Here is a 16,220-nt window from a genome sequence, read left to right as displayed (position 1 = left end):
GCACTCTTTTACTCTCCTTGGCCAAGAAAACTGAGTGTCTTCTCTCCTTATTTTTGGGTAATTTTACAATGTCTACCTAAGGATCTATTTTTGAACTTGACACTCACCCTATGGACAATAAATTGTATCATCTTGTTATTTTCATTTTTGCATATATACAGTGCATAGCATACTATAGAAAATGAAACGGGTGTAATAGCTAAAAACTTGTTTCGGCGTTGTTCGACAACTTGCAAAGAAAACAAAATGAGCCACATGTCCCCACCCATAATTATCACACATACCTGTAGGTCTGTTGTGGTCTCCGTGGCTGGAAGCAGCCAACTATGTTTTCCTACTGTAATTACTTGATCTCTTATCAGCAAGGTCTCTGGTGTGCTCAAGGCTGATTGATAACCCGCTCTCATAAGTGAAACGAAAGATTTGGAGCTGCATAGGCTGAGTCTTTGCGTGTGAAACTGTGAGTAGAGTATTTCTTACTTCTTTTTGGAGAGGTAAATACAGTTTGACAATTTTCTAATTATCTTCAAATCATACATCCATGCAAATTACTTTGTTTGTGCTGTAAAATATAAGCTCATTGTATTCTGATTCCTGTCTAGTCGAATACCAACCGCATAATACTTATGTGAGCTGAGATGTCAGGCAGGTAATAGCTGATGTTAAGTGTTAAGTTCGTAATATAATACATTTAAGGTTTATCTTATTATTTATTTATTTATTTTTTATTTATTTTTTTTTCAGAATGCATACTCTCGTCAGCCTTTCTCTGGTTATGCTCTGTACATTGCCTAATGGTAAGTTATATAATTAAGCTTTTGTATTTGGGAAATACAAAGTCTAACCTATTTCAATATAGAGTATACAGGCATTGGATTTATTAATTGGGGTGGTCTTGTTATAATTCCCTTACCAAATTAAAAACAAATTTAAGAAAAAAAAATGTTCTTATAAGGAATACTCTAATCAAACGTTACATTTGGGGATTTTTTTTTTTTCAGTCAGTGTTATTGTTATAGTATCTTCTCTGCGTTAGGAAATAACATAGGGCGCTAAGAAAAAGATCATTTACTACCTTTCTTCCCCACAGTGCTTCTCACGATATTTCTAATTGATGAAAGAGGAATTGTAAGGTTTTAGCCAATTAAAAAAGGCTCCCGAGACTGCCAAAATTCACTCTACTCATTTTACGCTGCCTTTTAGCTCTACATACGGGTAAAACGGCGCCTTTATAGATTGAACGTGACAATGCGCGAGTGGGTCGTGCAGCATATGCGTTAATTGCGTTAAATACTTTAACGTGATTAATTTGCAAAAAAATAATTACCGCCGTTAACACGATAAATTTAATAGCCCTACTTTAAGCCAAAACTAAAGACTCTGGATGAGTGTGAGACATTTTGTCTGTCACGTTAAATACACAATTAGAAAACGGTTTAATTAAAAAATACTGTATATATATTAAAAAAATGCATGTCCGATATTTTTATGCCGATTCTGATACTTTGAAAATGACGTGATCGGACCCGATCGATCGGGACATCTTTAGTTTTCATATTATAATGAGGATACCATGCAAACAATGACAGAAGGGGGAAAAATAAGTAAGTGAACCCTCTGCCTGTGGAGACATAAAGAGCAATTGAAACCAATTTTATTAACCAAATATTTTACGTCAGGTGTGTGTCCAATCAGTGGTGAGTGGTTTAAAGTTACCCTGCCCACTATAAAAAACACACCTGGTAAAAAAATGTCTTGATGAGAATCATTGTCTGATGTGCATCATGGCTCGGTCAAAAGATCTGTCTGAAGAACTGTGATCAAGGATTGTTGATTTGTATAAAGCTGGGAAAGGATACAAAGCCATCTCTAAAAGTCTGGGTGTTCATCAATCGATAGTCAGAGAAGTTGTCTACAAATGGAGAGTTTCGCACTGTTGCTTCTCTCCCAAGGAGTGGCCGTCCAACAAAGATGACGCCAAGAGTTCAGCGCAGAACACATTAAGAAAGGTAAAAAAGAACCGTATTGTGTCTGCTAAAGACTTACAGAAATCACTGGCACAGTCCAATATCTATGTGCACACAGCAACTATACGTATGTAAAACTATGGCCAAGAATGGTGTTCATGGGAGGACTCCGAGAAGGAACCCACTGCTGTCCCCCAAAAAAACACCGTTCCTGGTTTAATCTTCGCAAAAAGGCACTTGAACACTCCACAGAAGTTTTGGCAAAATATTTTGTGGACTGATGAAACCAAAGTTGAATTGTTTGGAGTAACACACAACGTCATGTGTGGAGGAAAAATGGAACAGCTCACCAACATCAACACCTCATCCCACCAAGAAGCATGGTGGAGGGAGCATCGTGATTTGCGGCTGTTTTGCTGCCTCAGGGCCTGGACAACTTGCAATCATTAATGGAAGAATGAATTCAAAAGTTTATCGGGATGTTTTGCAGGAAAACCTGAGGCTGTGGGGAGGGAGTGGCCAAGTTAAAGTCCAGACTTGAACCCCATTGAGATGCTGTGGTATGACCTAAAGACAGCGATTCATGCCAGACATCCCAGGAATGTGACTGAACTACAGCAGATTAGTTCAGGTTTCAGGAAGCGTCTGGTTGAAGTTATTGCTGCCAAAGGGTGGGTGGGGGGTGGGGGGGGCACAAAATACTAAATGTGATGGTTCACTAACTTATTTTTCCTCCCTCTGTCATTGTTTACATACTATCCTCATTAAAACATGAAAACCAATCAATGTTTGGGTGGTTTTAGTTAAAACAGACACTGTATTTTCATCTGTGTGATTTTGCCAAAAATCATATCATATTTGATGGTGATTTTATGCTGAAATGTTAGAAATTCCACAAGGTTCTGATACTTTTTCATACCACTGTATATAGGTTAATCAGAACAAATACTAATACTTTTACTTACTTTAAGTACTATTTAGTATTTAGGCATTTAGTAGAATTTGTCACTACAATTTTTTTATATCAGTTTTACAAGCTACAGCGACAGGAGTATGATAAAATACGCAACATTCTTGTTTTTCTTGTTTTTGTTCAAGCAAAATCAGTGTAAATGCAAATAGAAGTGCTGTTTTGGACGTAAACAAAATTGCCAGCGCAATAGCCTTGGAAATTTTGTGTGTATCTGATGCAGTGTTGTTTTCGTCAACGATGACTATAACAAAAACTATTTCGTCGACGAACAATTTTTTCATGACGATGACGAAACGATAACGAGCTAAAAACGTATCTTGGAAGACTAAAACTTAACGACACGAATGCCAGTTTGCGCCATAGTTTTCGTCACATGTTCACAATGTGTGACATTTTATGTGTAGTTAGCCTGCCTGGTTGTGTCACTCATGGGATGTGCTGCAACCCCCCAACTCACCCACTAGTCTAGTGCCCTCTCCAGTCTCTCTATTGCTTGTTTTGAGACACACACGGTAAGATCCGTCTCCTTATTTCGGCAGGAGAGAATATGCAATGTTGTTTTAGCCTTTAAAGGTCTGTGCTGAGTGCTAAATGTAACTCGTAGCGTTAGCATAGCATTCACGTTCACGTTAGCATTAGGCTATTGCTAGTGGCGAGCGTCCTCCTAAACTCTCGGACAACTTTTTTTACATACAGTTGGTGGCGTCCAGCCGAGTATAACTAATTAAAAATAATGCAGCCTACTGTTTTCCTGCTGAGTGTGTATTATCGCGTGATAGATTTGTAAATGCTACAATATGTGCTCGTCTGTCAATGTTTATTGGAAACATTTTCTTACTTATTTTTGGAGTGAAACTTTCTAATGTTACAGACAAAAATGTTGACTTAACGTCAACTAAAACTAGACGAAATTAGTCTGAGTTTTCGTCAACAAAAACTCGACAAAGATAAATACATTTTGAAATGACTAAAATATGACTAAGACTAAGAAGTATTATCTTCCAAAAGACGAAAACTAAGACGAAAATTAAAATGGCTGCCAAAATCAACACTGATCTGATGTCATGTTATACTGATATTCTCACATTTGATTGGCTAAAACAATCCTTAAGGGAAACACAGTCTTCCTTAAGGCAAAACACTACCGCTTTTGTCCACCGGCGTCGCTAAAATCGACCAAACTGAAAAGTCTTAAAGTGTTGACAATGTGGTATTTAGGTTGGTTATAAAGTTAATTTCAAATTTATTGTGGTAATTCTCAACTTTTATACTCATTTGAACACTACCAGAGCTAACTATGTTTTCCTTTTCATCAATACAGTCCAGACAGACCAATTCTCATTCTCCCAACCAATTGGATCTGGGGGAGGCGAATCATTTGTTCTCACTGGAGAAGGTCCCATTACCTCTATCAGGCTATGGGAGAGATACAACAGCTATGTTACTGGGTAAATATTCGAGAATTATTTTCTTACTGAATCATTTGTTCAATTTAATTGTAACATGCGTGATTAAATGAAGTGATATTTCTTTGTCCCTCCATCAGAATCCAATTGCGCTACGGTGCAACATGGTCTCAAGTAGTTGGGTATCAACAAGGAACAGTCAGCGAGCTTGAGCTATTCAAGGATGAAGCTGTTATTCAGATTTCAGGAAAGTGCACCAGCTACGTGCAGTCGGTTGTGTTCATGACCAATAAGAGCCGAACATTGCAAGTAGGCCAGCCGCGTGGCAAGTGCTTCAACATGTACGCCGCTAACAAAGAAGCCACACTGCGCATCATCAGCGGACGATTTCAAAATGGTTTTAGATCCTTCGCAGCCCACTGGAACGTGTAATTTTGATGGAGGTTTTTCTCAACTTTTCTCTTTAAAATGTAAATCAAGAGGTCTTTGTAAATCAATCAATGAGAACAGCCAAAATGCTGTATACAAAGCAGGGGAATAAAGTTGTTAAGGTTTGCCTTGATTTGAAACAGTGCCTCCCCTGTCAGTCATGGAAAAAAAATAAAAATGCTAATTTATATAGACTTCATGATTATATTGACGGGTCACATTTAAAAGGCACGGCACCACGCCTTCAAGAAGGTCGCAGCGACACATACAGAAATCCAACACCGGCCGGATTTAGGTTGAAAAACTACGAAAGCTCGAAGATCCAAGATCGAAGATCCAAGGTAATTATTATATTTTTGGTACCACGCATGCATTTTGAAACGTTGTGGAAAAAAAATCAATGGGAGAAATTAGCCGCTACGGCATCGGCATCATAGTTCGCAATATTTACGTAAAATAAATGCTAACTGCAGGTTTTTTTTTTGCTTTAAACCAAGAATCGAGACTCTTTTACGTCCATATCTATTAGGTGATTTATATATAACAGGGCGAATATAAAATTCGCCAGCACTGGCTCATGTCCTACATGTGGGTTCTTTGAATATTACATATTATGTTAATTAGATTAATTTTTTTATTATCATACGGATCTCCCATTGATTATCCCAACCATATATTGCAAAAATAAATTTTTGTTGGGGAAAAAAAGTATATAAAAAAATATAGAATAGAACCACAGGTCGAGGCCCACTATTTAATAATATGATAATATATTTTTATCCAGACATATATATACATATACATAGATATATACACATAAATACACATCCAAACACATACATAAATAGGCATATGCCCAAATATATACATGTACAAATATACATATCCACATATATACCTCCACATATACATACATATAACCACAGCTGAACAATATTTTTAATATTTTCCATATATATATATATATATATATATATATATATATATATATATATATATATACATATTATATACTGTACATATACATATATGTATGTATGTATATATATAAATATATATATGTATGTATATATATATATATATATATATATATATATATATATATATATATATATATATATATATATATATATATGTATATATAAGTCGTTAAGCAATAAAACTGAAATGAACAAAAAATATGTTGTTATTATGGGAGAAAATTATTTTTCCAACAGATCATGTGACTAGCAACTTAGACGGTCAATTTTATTTCTCAAATGATTTCTCTCTTTGAATTTTTTTTTTTTTTTTTGGGGGGGGGGGGGTAATTGAAGCAACTTTTATGGGATTAAATGATTTGGACAAAAATTTAACCCAAACACAAAAAGGATTGCTTCAATCAAAGAAAACTTTTTCAATGAAAAATGAAGTGTTCAAATGCAAATTTTTCAATCTCAAATATTTTTTCGCATTCAAAACCGGAAAATATATATATATTTTTGGAGCAACTTATTTTTAGATTTGAATAATAATAAAAAGACCAAAATGTGGCCCAAGCACAAATCAACATTACTTCATTCAAAAAAGGTCGCTTCAATCGCAAAAAAAAAAAAAAAAAGAAAACGACTTAAATAAAAAAAAAAAAAGAAAAAAAAAAAAAAATAGCTTTCACATGAATTTTTTTTTTTTTAGTTTCAAATTTATTTTTGCATTCAAACACGTTTTTGATTGAAGTGACTTTTTTGGGGTTGAAAATATATATTTTTATTGAAGCAACTTTTTGATTGAATAATAAAGACACAAATCTACCTCCATATGGCTCGACCCATGGGATAACATTTTTGACTGGGGTAACTACATTGGCACAACAACGGCGGGCGTACCATATTCAATGGATGACGATCTTGGCGAAAAGTATTGCCTAAGCAGCCTGATTTAGAATTCCCCTCAAAAATGATGGGAAACAAAAAACGCTCAGTGTCAACTTATTATTATAAATATTCGTGTAAGTTCATTTTATAGCTGACATTGCGTTTCCGGGTCATCAACATGTTGTGCCCCCCCTGCCCCAAAAGTCAAACTCCGCCTATGGTGTAAATATCCCATAATACAGTGAAGACAGCTGCTGTTTACAGTCCGGTGCGGCTTATTTATAAACAAATGCTGTTTTCGGTGCGCCTTAGAGTTTGTAAATTACGGTAATTCTTGTCCTCTCTATTTGATCAAAAAGTACATTTTGATTAAAAAATGAAAAATTATTATAAAATCAATATCCCGTTTTGTTCCCGAATTTTTTTTTTTTTTAAATGATTATTTTGTCAACAAATTTTCATAAACATAAAATCGGATTTGTATTTATTTCTTATTATTATGATTATTTCTGGAACTGATTGTACTAAATGTGAGGTGTACTTAAAGAGTCGATAAAGTATTATGTAATTATGAAATATTTGGCACCCCTTCAAAAAGTTCCTGCCCCCCTCTGGCAACCCCGTAAATAATTGCCTAGATTGGCCCCTGCTTTGCATATAGTTGTGTTGAAAATGTAACTTGAAAAACCATCATAAATCTCAATGTCTTGCCTCCTACCATACTTTCTTTAATCTTGTTGATTGTGACATGCATGCGTCTTGTCTATACTGTCAGGTTTTGACATGATAGCTTGGCTACCTGCACATTCTAGCCGGAGGTGTCGCGTGTTCACAGACTGTTTTCACTTTGTTTTGTAATCCAACACTTGTAAGGGGACAGTAGTGATGTGCTGAGTTGCAATGTTCAAGACCAAGTAAAGTGACCATGAAATAATTATAATTAAAAAAAAAACATGTTTATTCGGTTTAACATACCAGAAAGAATCTACATGAGAAAAAAATGCTACGTATAAAGTAGCACTTTACTAATTGCTTCACATTGGTACCTGTTGCTGCTTTTGTGTGGCGAGAGCACTCATGAACATGCTGGAATGTGTTGCGTTGAGGTCCAAATTCATAAAGGAGCACAAATAAGCAGGGGCATGGGTAGCGGACAGGCAGGCTAGGCAGTTGCTTGGGGCCACCAGTCAATAAAGCCTCTCCAACTGCAAAAATGTAATCTACTGAAACGACAAGAATTGGGCATTTAAAATGACACCGCAGTAGCAAACCCCACCTTGTGGGGCTACGCCCCCTCACATTTTGTGAAAAGTGAAATTTATGCGTGTCATATAAGTTTTAATTAATTTTGATGCATTTTTTTTTTTCTTTTTTAAAAAATATTATTAAATGGTTTTCTCTTAAAATTAGGGCTGTCAAAATTATCGCATTAACGGGCAGTAATGAATTTTTGTAATCAATCACGTTAAAATATTTGACGCAATTAACGCACATGCCCCGCTCAAACAGATTAAAATGACAGCAAAGGGTCATGTGCACTTGTTACTTGTGTGTTTTTGGAGTTTCCCTTTGCTGGCGCTTGGGTGCGACTGATTTTATGACCATGAGAATTGTGTAATTATTGACATCAACAATGGCGAGCTACTAGTTTATTTTTTGATTGAAAATTTTACAAATTTTATTAAAACGAAAACATTAAGAGGGGTTTTAATAGAAAATTTCTATGACTTGTACTAACATTTATCTTTTAAGAACTACAGGTCTTTCTATCCATGGATCGCTTTAACAGAATGTTAATAATGTTGATGCCATCTTGTTGATTTATTGTTATAATAAACAAATACAGTACTCATGTACCGTATGTTGAATGTATATATCTATCTTGTGTCTTATCTTTCCATTCCAACAATAATTTACAGAAAAATATGACATATTTTATATATGGTTTGAATTGAATTAATTACGATTAATTACGATTAATTAATTTTTAAGCTGTAATTAACTCGATTAAAAATTTTAATCGTTTGACAGCCCTAAAAATAAGTAAATACTAGGGTTGTTCCGATCATGTTTTTTTGCTCCCGATCCGATCTCGATCGTTTTAGCTTGAGTATCTGCCGAACCTGATATTTCCCGATCGGATTGCTTTTTTTTTTTTGCTCCCGATTCAATTCCAATCATTCCCGATAATTTTTCCCGATCATATACATTTTAAATATTTGCTTGATTGATTGATTGAATATTTGCTTGTGCTCATATATACCATAAATAATACATATTGCCATATTTTCTTACTAATATAACCAGTAAATGATTATTGCTTGCTGTACCAGGTTGTAGTATAATGCTTAAGTGTTACAAAGAGTGAAAGAGGGTCAGGATGACAACTGCCTTGCTTCATGGCCGCATCATTGCGTAACTAGACCTTTCGAGGCATCTTCAGCACCTGGCGTCTGGACTTTCGTCTAGACCTTCGGGGACAATTTTCCATCCGAGGACATCTTCCATGGCCGCAGCGTTGCATAACTGAAGTGTCTGGGTCATTTTGACTTTTTATATGATTGTTTTGACTGTTTACATGATTGTTTACATGAGCCCTGTCTTACACACGTGTATTTACTTAGTTCCACCTACATGCACACACATATCCAATCGAAAACCACATGGGTGTCTCCAGCTTGCTCTCCCCCTCCCTCAGGGCGGCATCCATTTTTTTTAGGACAAACCCCTAAATAAAGTTTTTTTTCTTTAGATCAATTTTGGTGACTGTCACTAGTCACTCTTTTGCGCTCCTTGGCTAAGAAAACTGAGTGTCTTCTCTCCTTATTTTTGGGCAATTTTACAATGTCCACCGAAGGATCTTTTTTTGAACTTGACACAGTGCATTAAAAAAAAAAAAAAGAATAAAACTTTGTGAGTGCGACAATAAATGGCAGGGGAGGATGTTTGTTGTTATTATGAATCAATCTTTAAACCAAAACTAAAGACTCGGGATGAGTGTAAGACATTTTGTATGTAATGTTTAAATACAATTAGAAAACGATTTAATTAGAAAATATATAAATATTAAAAAAAGGCATGTCCGATATTTTTTTGCTGATTCCGATACTTTGAAAATGACGTGATCGGACTCGATCGATCAGTAGAGTGCAATATTTAGTTCACCAAGTCATTTATCAAAATATGTGCTATATTTGTCCAGTGTTGTTAATAACGGCGTTACAATATAACGGCGTTACTAATGGCGTTATTTTTTTCAGTAGTGGGTAATCTAATTAATTACTTTTCTCATCTTGGCAACGCCGTTACCGTTACTGAGGACGGAAAGGCATGCGTTATTATACGTTACTATATTGGTCGAAAAGTCTGAGGGAGACGGACTCACCGAGGCGACAGAGCAGGAGTAGGGAGGAGGCAGGAAAGTTGTGACGCCGAGCAAACGCGATGCTAGGTAGCTCCAATAATAAATGTTGTAGCCGATAGCTAGTACAAACTACGCCCGCATGTTATGGTAGATATGGTAGACATGGTAGATATCACATGTACTGTACATAGATATACCTAGATGCAAAATGACAGACATGGCACTAAATGAGTTAGTAGACAGCCGCCATCTTAAAGCAGTAGACTTTTTCGGACGGCTCTGTTGTAGAGAACCTTCCCAGCGAACCTAAGTAACTTCTTATCTAAACTACTTCTAAATCGGCAAAAACTTGACTTGAATTTATCTTTAAATGATGAAACAGTTTTAAAATTTTCATATGTCGAAAGTAGAGAGAAGGGAACTAATACAATAATGGGAGCAATTTTAACAACTTTTAACAGTTGATTCAGAGTAAAGGGTAAATTAGGGTAAAGAATTGGGCTCGGGCCAATTGTACCAAAAACCTTCACAAAAAACTTCACATAGAGTGGCCAATGTTTTTTTTTTTTTTTTTTTTTTTTTTGAGAAAAAAAAAAAAAGTAATTATCACCAATTACTTTGCCATGTAACTAATTACTCTTACATTCATGTAATTGAGTTACTAACGCAATTACTTTTTGGGAGAAGTAATTTGTAACTATAATTAATTACTTTTTTTCAGTAAGATTAACAACACGGTATTTGTCATAAATATTTAAAAGAAAAGCTAAAGTTAAACGAGCCATTTGAGAGCCGAAAAGATTATCACTGAGCCGATCCAAATGAACCGGATCACCGAAAAGAGCCGAAAATCCCATCACTAATGTGAATGCAATACGTTTCCGTATAGAAGTTATTTTTTTTAAAGTCAAAATAATGTGCTTTAGCTAGTCCCTGTTCACGGACTACATTCCCCATGATGCTTTGCGGCGCGGCAGCAAATGTGCACATTGGGTTGCCCGCAGTAATGAAATGATAACACGGGAGAGCAAGGTAGAATGAGAAATCGTTGACTTTCGCATTCCTTCAGCTCTTTTTGCCAGTGATGCCCTCATCTGTGGAGTGACGCTATGGCTGTCCAAGGTAAAATGACACTATTTTCAGTTAATGTTGTGTCTGCTGCGTGTGTGTGGAAATTGGAAATAGTTCATTCATAAAAGTCACTGACAAGAAAGGAAGGAACGCAGTCATTTGCGTGCTCAGACTCAGAACGGGTCAACTGTGAAAGGCTTTTTCCTCATTCCGCATCACTGTCCCGGCAATCTCTTCATTTCAGCGCTCACCACATGCATTTGAGCATTGTTCCTGTGCACGCGCTTTCTCTATTGTTGCCGACTGTGCGCGTGATCGTTTTGCTGAGTGACACGTCGACGCAGCCCATTGACAGCTTTGCAACCTGGCGGACAAGGGTTCGTTTTGCACAATCATCCCCTGCTTGGACGATCCTAACGAGCTCACCCAAACCGTTTTGTTTGGAAAGGCACCGAGCTTTGCCTTGTTATGATGTAACTCTGCGTGCCCCGTGTGAACATTTCCCCAAGATTAGACTAGCTCATCCTGCAGCAGGTGGTCTAACATGTAGCTACTGGAGCAGCAAATGTCATAATTGAGAACCGTGGATGTGAGACAAGTGCTGGAATCTTCTGGACTGCTAGTGCTTTGCAATGCTGGGCAGGTCTCCTCATCTTATCGGGGGTATTTTATGGATCCAGAATCCAATGAGAGGTATGTCTGGAGCTGTATTTCAGCTGAAAAGCTTTGCTTGACTTGTACTGTCTTTTTTCTGGCTGGATGCCCGAGCTTGTTTGACTGGAATGAGATTCTCTCAGCCCTGCATACCTTTCTAGCAGCCAAACAATGTGTCACTGTTCGTACCTGAGTTTCACAGTCTCGTTCCATCTACAGTAGTTATGATGATGTGAAAGCTAAAGAACTGTTGCTGTGGTTTGCCATGTCTAACATGGACCGTGGATAGACGCGTATCTGTGTCAATGAAGATGTAGACCAGGGCTGCAGCTATCAAATATTTTAGTAATCACGTATTCTACTTAAAATTCCATTGATTGATCTGATAAAACAAGGTAAAGAGCAATTATACACGAGAAAACAAGACAATTTAACGTAATATTGAACCATTTTTAGACGATCAATGTCTTCATTTTAGATGTACATTGTTAAAAAAAACTGCCAACAATTGCATCTTAGATGTGACTAGAAAAGAAGAAAAAAAAGTTTTCTGCTTTCACTCAAAAACTGAAGCTCTAATAAAAAAAAAATCTTTCTTACCTGAAAATGTCATTACACTTGATAACACACATCACATAAAGAGCATACGACAGGAGAAAAAAGTCTTAAAGAGCATTATTATGTGAATTAGAATCATATTTTGAGACGATTCGACAATATACAACAATTTAGCAAAGCGCAGATGTCGAGAAATAGTCTTTTAATCTGCCGGTTAGCCACGCCTACCATTATAGGGCTCTAGCGTCCCCAACAGGTGGATGACATCAGCGGGAGACTGGGCTCATCGGTTTTATTATTCCGCCCATTGAGGGGGAATTATTCAGAACGAGGAAAACGAGACGAAGGGAGCCGCAAAATGTCATTGTTTCAGTCTCTCCACTCCAATATTTTTACGGGATATTCTTTTTATCCAAGTATTTTCCCCAATTGCTAAATAAATGGCATGGTCATGACAAATAACAGTCTTGTGCTAAATGGAATATGAAATAACAAATATGCACTTATTCAGGACGACATGGCAAAATTACTCCATAATGGTCAAAACTGTCGACTTCACCTTTACTGTCGCACCTCCCGAACGATATTTTATGACACCTAAATCGGACATATGTCATTTCCCTTCCCCCGCTTCAGAGAATGTAAACAAACCAAGAGGCGTGACAGCTAGACGGCATGCTAACCCGAACCGAGTGATGTTTCAAAGTCTTCGAAGCGGAAAATCACACATAACTAGCCCGGATTATTTGACATGACGACTGGGTTGTCGATTGTCCTTGCGGATCGCCAAACTGCCCTGCGGAGAGCAATTTACAGTTCGTTCCTCGGAGGAGGGCGGTTGTTGTGTAGCTAACGTGCAGCTAATGTGCATGAGGAGAGCTTTTTATATGCCTATCAATGATCAAACGTAAGTAGTCCTTTATTTAAAGAAAGTTTGTAGTGTTTACTTTGTAATCGCTGTATTTGTATTTGACATAATACAAAACAAGATGTTTACTCATTTCCTCGTAAGTCCAATGGTCCCACAGTAGTAGGGCTTGTTTTGGCCAATATCCACAGTGAATGGGAACCTTTTGAAACTCCAAAAAGGCGCGCACGCCTCTCCCTCATAAAGCAAGATTTTTCTGCAGCCGTTTGGCTGGCGTGGCGTGAAAAATAAACATATTAATCCGCAAAATCAGCTGAATCCTTAGTCCTCATACACAACAGTACGGCTGTTTAGTGAAGAGGAGGCCTTCACCCGTACACGTCACAGCGCCCTCTTCCTCAATGCAAGACCGAAGCTGAAAGTCACTCTTTTTCATGGTGTGGGATTCAAAAAACTAAATAAATATAGCGATCGCTTCCACACACATCCAAGCAGTCCATATCATTCAGGAGCATAAAATACCGCGTATATTATGAAATAAACATGCTTTTTCGTGTCACATGCACTTTAAAAGTGAGGTGTTTCAATTGAATTTCCATTTATGTCAAGCTATTTTTAAGTTCTTACGTTTTTAGTTAGTCTAACTGGTATAGTGATATGAAAAAGTATCTGAACCTTTTGGAATTTCACACATTTCTGCATAAAATCACCATAATCTGATCTTTGTCAAAATCACACAGTTGAAAAAACAGTGTCTGCTTTAACTAAAACCACCAAACATTTATAGGTTTTCATATTTCAATGAAGATAGCATGCGAACAATGACAGAAGAGGGAAAAATAAGTACAGTATTGGCACGAATATAAGACAGCCCTGATTTTAAGACGACCCCTATTTTTCAAGACTCAACTTTGGGGGAAAAAAAGACTTTTTGAACACTAAATTAATTTTTATACAGGAAATAATTACAGTACATCTAAAACAAATGATTATAACAATATATTTGAGGGAAAATGCATGTTATTTTGCCTCATTCGAATCTTACTATCTGAACATTTAAATATGTACACTTAAGTGCATTCACATTTGTAAATGAATGGCTTCTGGTTTTTGAAATGTAAGTAAACAAATCTATTCTGATAAAACAACAAAATTGCAATAACTGCATTAACCCTCAAAGTGAAGTCTAACTGTAACTGTAGTCTTGAAACAATTCTGAATAAGAGAAAACATTGCGATAAAATAATGCAAACTGGTTAAACTTAAGAGTAGCTGAGATCTGTCATGACAGAACATCGCTTCAGTGATATCTGGCGCCATCTAGTGTCGCGAATGTAAGATGACCCCCACTTTTTCACTTATTTCAGTGCAAAAAACACCGTCTTATATTCGGGCCAATACGTTAAGTGAACCCTCTGCCAAAGGAAACTTAAAGAGCAATTGAAACCAATTTTACCAAACAAAGTCAGGTGTTTGCCCAATCACTGATGAGTGGTTTGAAGCTGCCCTGCCCACTATAAAACACCCACCTGGCAAGAAATGTTTTGATGAGATGCATTGTCTGATTTGCATCATGGCTCGATGTTTTGTAGAATATCCTTGAATGATTTCCTGACCAATGTATCAATAATTATTGTATCGCGATATTGTTATCGTGGGCCTTGTATCATAAATCGCTTCAAAGTACCCAGAGGCCAACTCGGCTACATTCATCATTAGGTTGGATATGATTGATGGAAATAATGTTTCTCATTCAGGCAGTGCCAAAACCATGCAAAGATGCACATTAGTGTTACAGGACATCCAGGTTTTTCTAGTTCTTATTTAACTGATAAATAGTAGTTTATGGTACGCATTACATTTATTCTTGAACATGTTACATTGAACTACACTCAGGACACTATTTTTATCTCTATGCAGAGAGACGTGTTCTTCAGGAACTGTCATGTGGCTTTCTTTCACAAATACAATTATAAAACACAAAGGAACATTTAACTCCACTTTACAAATCAAATGGAAGACTGCAGTGACATTATTTCACATAGTCTGTGTGGCCCATTACCCAATGAAATTCTTGGAATTTGCTGCAGAAACAATGGAGTCAGAAGAAGCAGAGCACAGCTGGCCTCACATTAAATTTACAATTACATTTAAGACTATGAAAAAGCAGCTGTAGTTCTCTTATTCCATTTGTACTCAGTGATTTCTGCCTCGTCTTTGTTTTGTTGGTTGAGTGACAACAAAAACAATTCATACACTGCTGGCCAAAAGTATTGGCACCCCTGCATTTGTCAGATAATGCTCAATTTCTCCCAGAAAATGATTGCAATTACAAATTATTTGGTTATAATATCTTGATTTATTTTGCTTGCAATGAAAAGCACAAAAGAGAATGAATCATTTTACACAAAACTCCAAAAATGGGCAGGACAAAAGTATAGGCACCCAAAGCCTAATGTTTGGTAATACACAGGGCCGGCCCAGCCTATATGCAGACTATGCAGCTGCTTAGGGCCCCTGACCACTAGGGGGCCTCCAATCTGGCAATTGTTTAATTTATATTCTATTTTGTTTACTACAGTTTGCTTTATTTGACTTTTGTGAGTTTTGATACTTGATTACAAGCTTAAAAAAATAAAAGTTCCTTAACTTCTTTCTTTCCTCTTTTAGAAAAAGGTTTGGCGCTATCTGTACTGACAATCATTTGGGGTGAGAAGTTTGAAGTATGCAGTGCAACAAAATCTGATTAATATACAAAATATGGACGTATGGGTTGGATTTCATGTATGGGTTTCACATTACACTGTGAAGAAATGGTGGGCCAAAAATATGGGCCCCTTTGAATTATTTTGCTTAGGGCCCCCAAATGGCCTGGGCCGGCCCTGGTAATACTCAGACACATTCAGCTATAATGGGGCAAATAAGTATTTAGTCAACCACCAATTGTGCAAGTTCTCCCACTTGAAAAGATTAGAGAGGCCTGTAATTGTCAACATCAGTAAACCTCAACCATGAGAGACAGAATGTGGGGAAAAAAAAAAAAAAACAGAAAATCACATTGTTTGATTTTTAAAGAA

General features: G+C 36.7%; 2 protein-coding genes across 2 annotated transcripts in view; both read left to right on the top strand.

Annotated features, from left to right (window-relative positions):
• Positions 1 to 4,145: 4,145 nt before the first annotated feature.
• Positions 4,146 to 4,780, top strand: LOC130910957 (zymogen granule membrane protein 16-like). The gene is made up of 3 exons (XM_057828629.1): positions 4,146 to 4,158; positions 4,262 to 4,388; positions 4,487 to 4,780. Exons 1-3 carry the CDS (start codon positions 4,146 to 4,148, stop codon positions 4,776 to 4,778), a joined length of 432 nt encoding a protein of 143 aa, XP_057684612.1. The 3' UTR covers positions 4,779 to 4,780.
• Positions 4,781 to 11,168: 6,388 nt separating this feature from the next.
• samd12 (sterile alpha motif domain containing 12) overlaps positions 11,169 to 16,220 on the top strand; it is a 243,950-nt gene continuing 238,898 nt past the window's right edge. Inside the window, exon 1 of the mRNA XM_057827486.1 lies at positions 11,169 to 11,756. Coding sequence (XP_057683469.1) covers positions 11,696 to 11,756 — 61 coding nt within the window. The 5' untranslated portion in view covers positions 11,169 to 11,695. The remainder of the gene's footprint in view (positions 11,757 to 16,220) is intronic.

Source organism: Corythoichthys intestinalis, chromosome 22, assembly GCF_030265065.1.
Source record: "Corythoichthys intestinalis isolate RoL2023-P3 chromosome 22, ASM3026506v1, whole genome shotgun sequence".
NCBI classification, from domain to species: Eukaryota; Metazoa; Chordata; class Actinopteri; order Syngnathiformes; family Syngnathidae; genus Corythoichthys; species Corythoichthys intestinalis.
The sequence above is the reverse complement of the archived record's forward strand: the minus strand, read 5'-3'. Positions and strand labels throughout refer to the sequence as shown.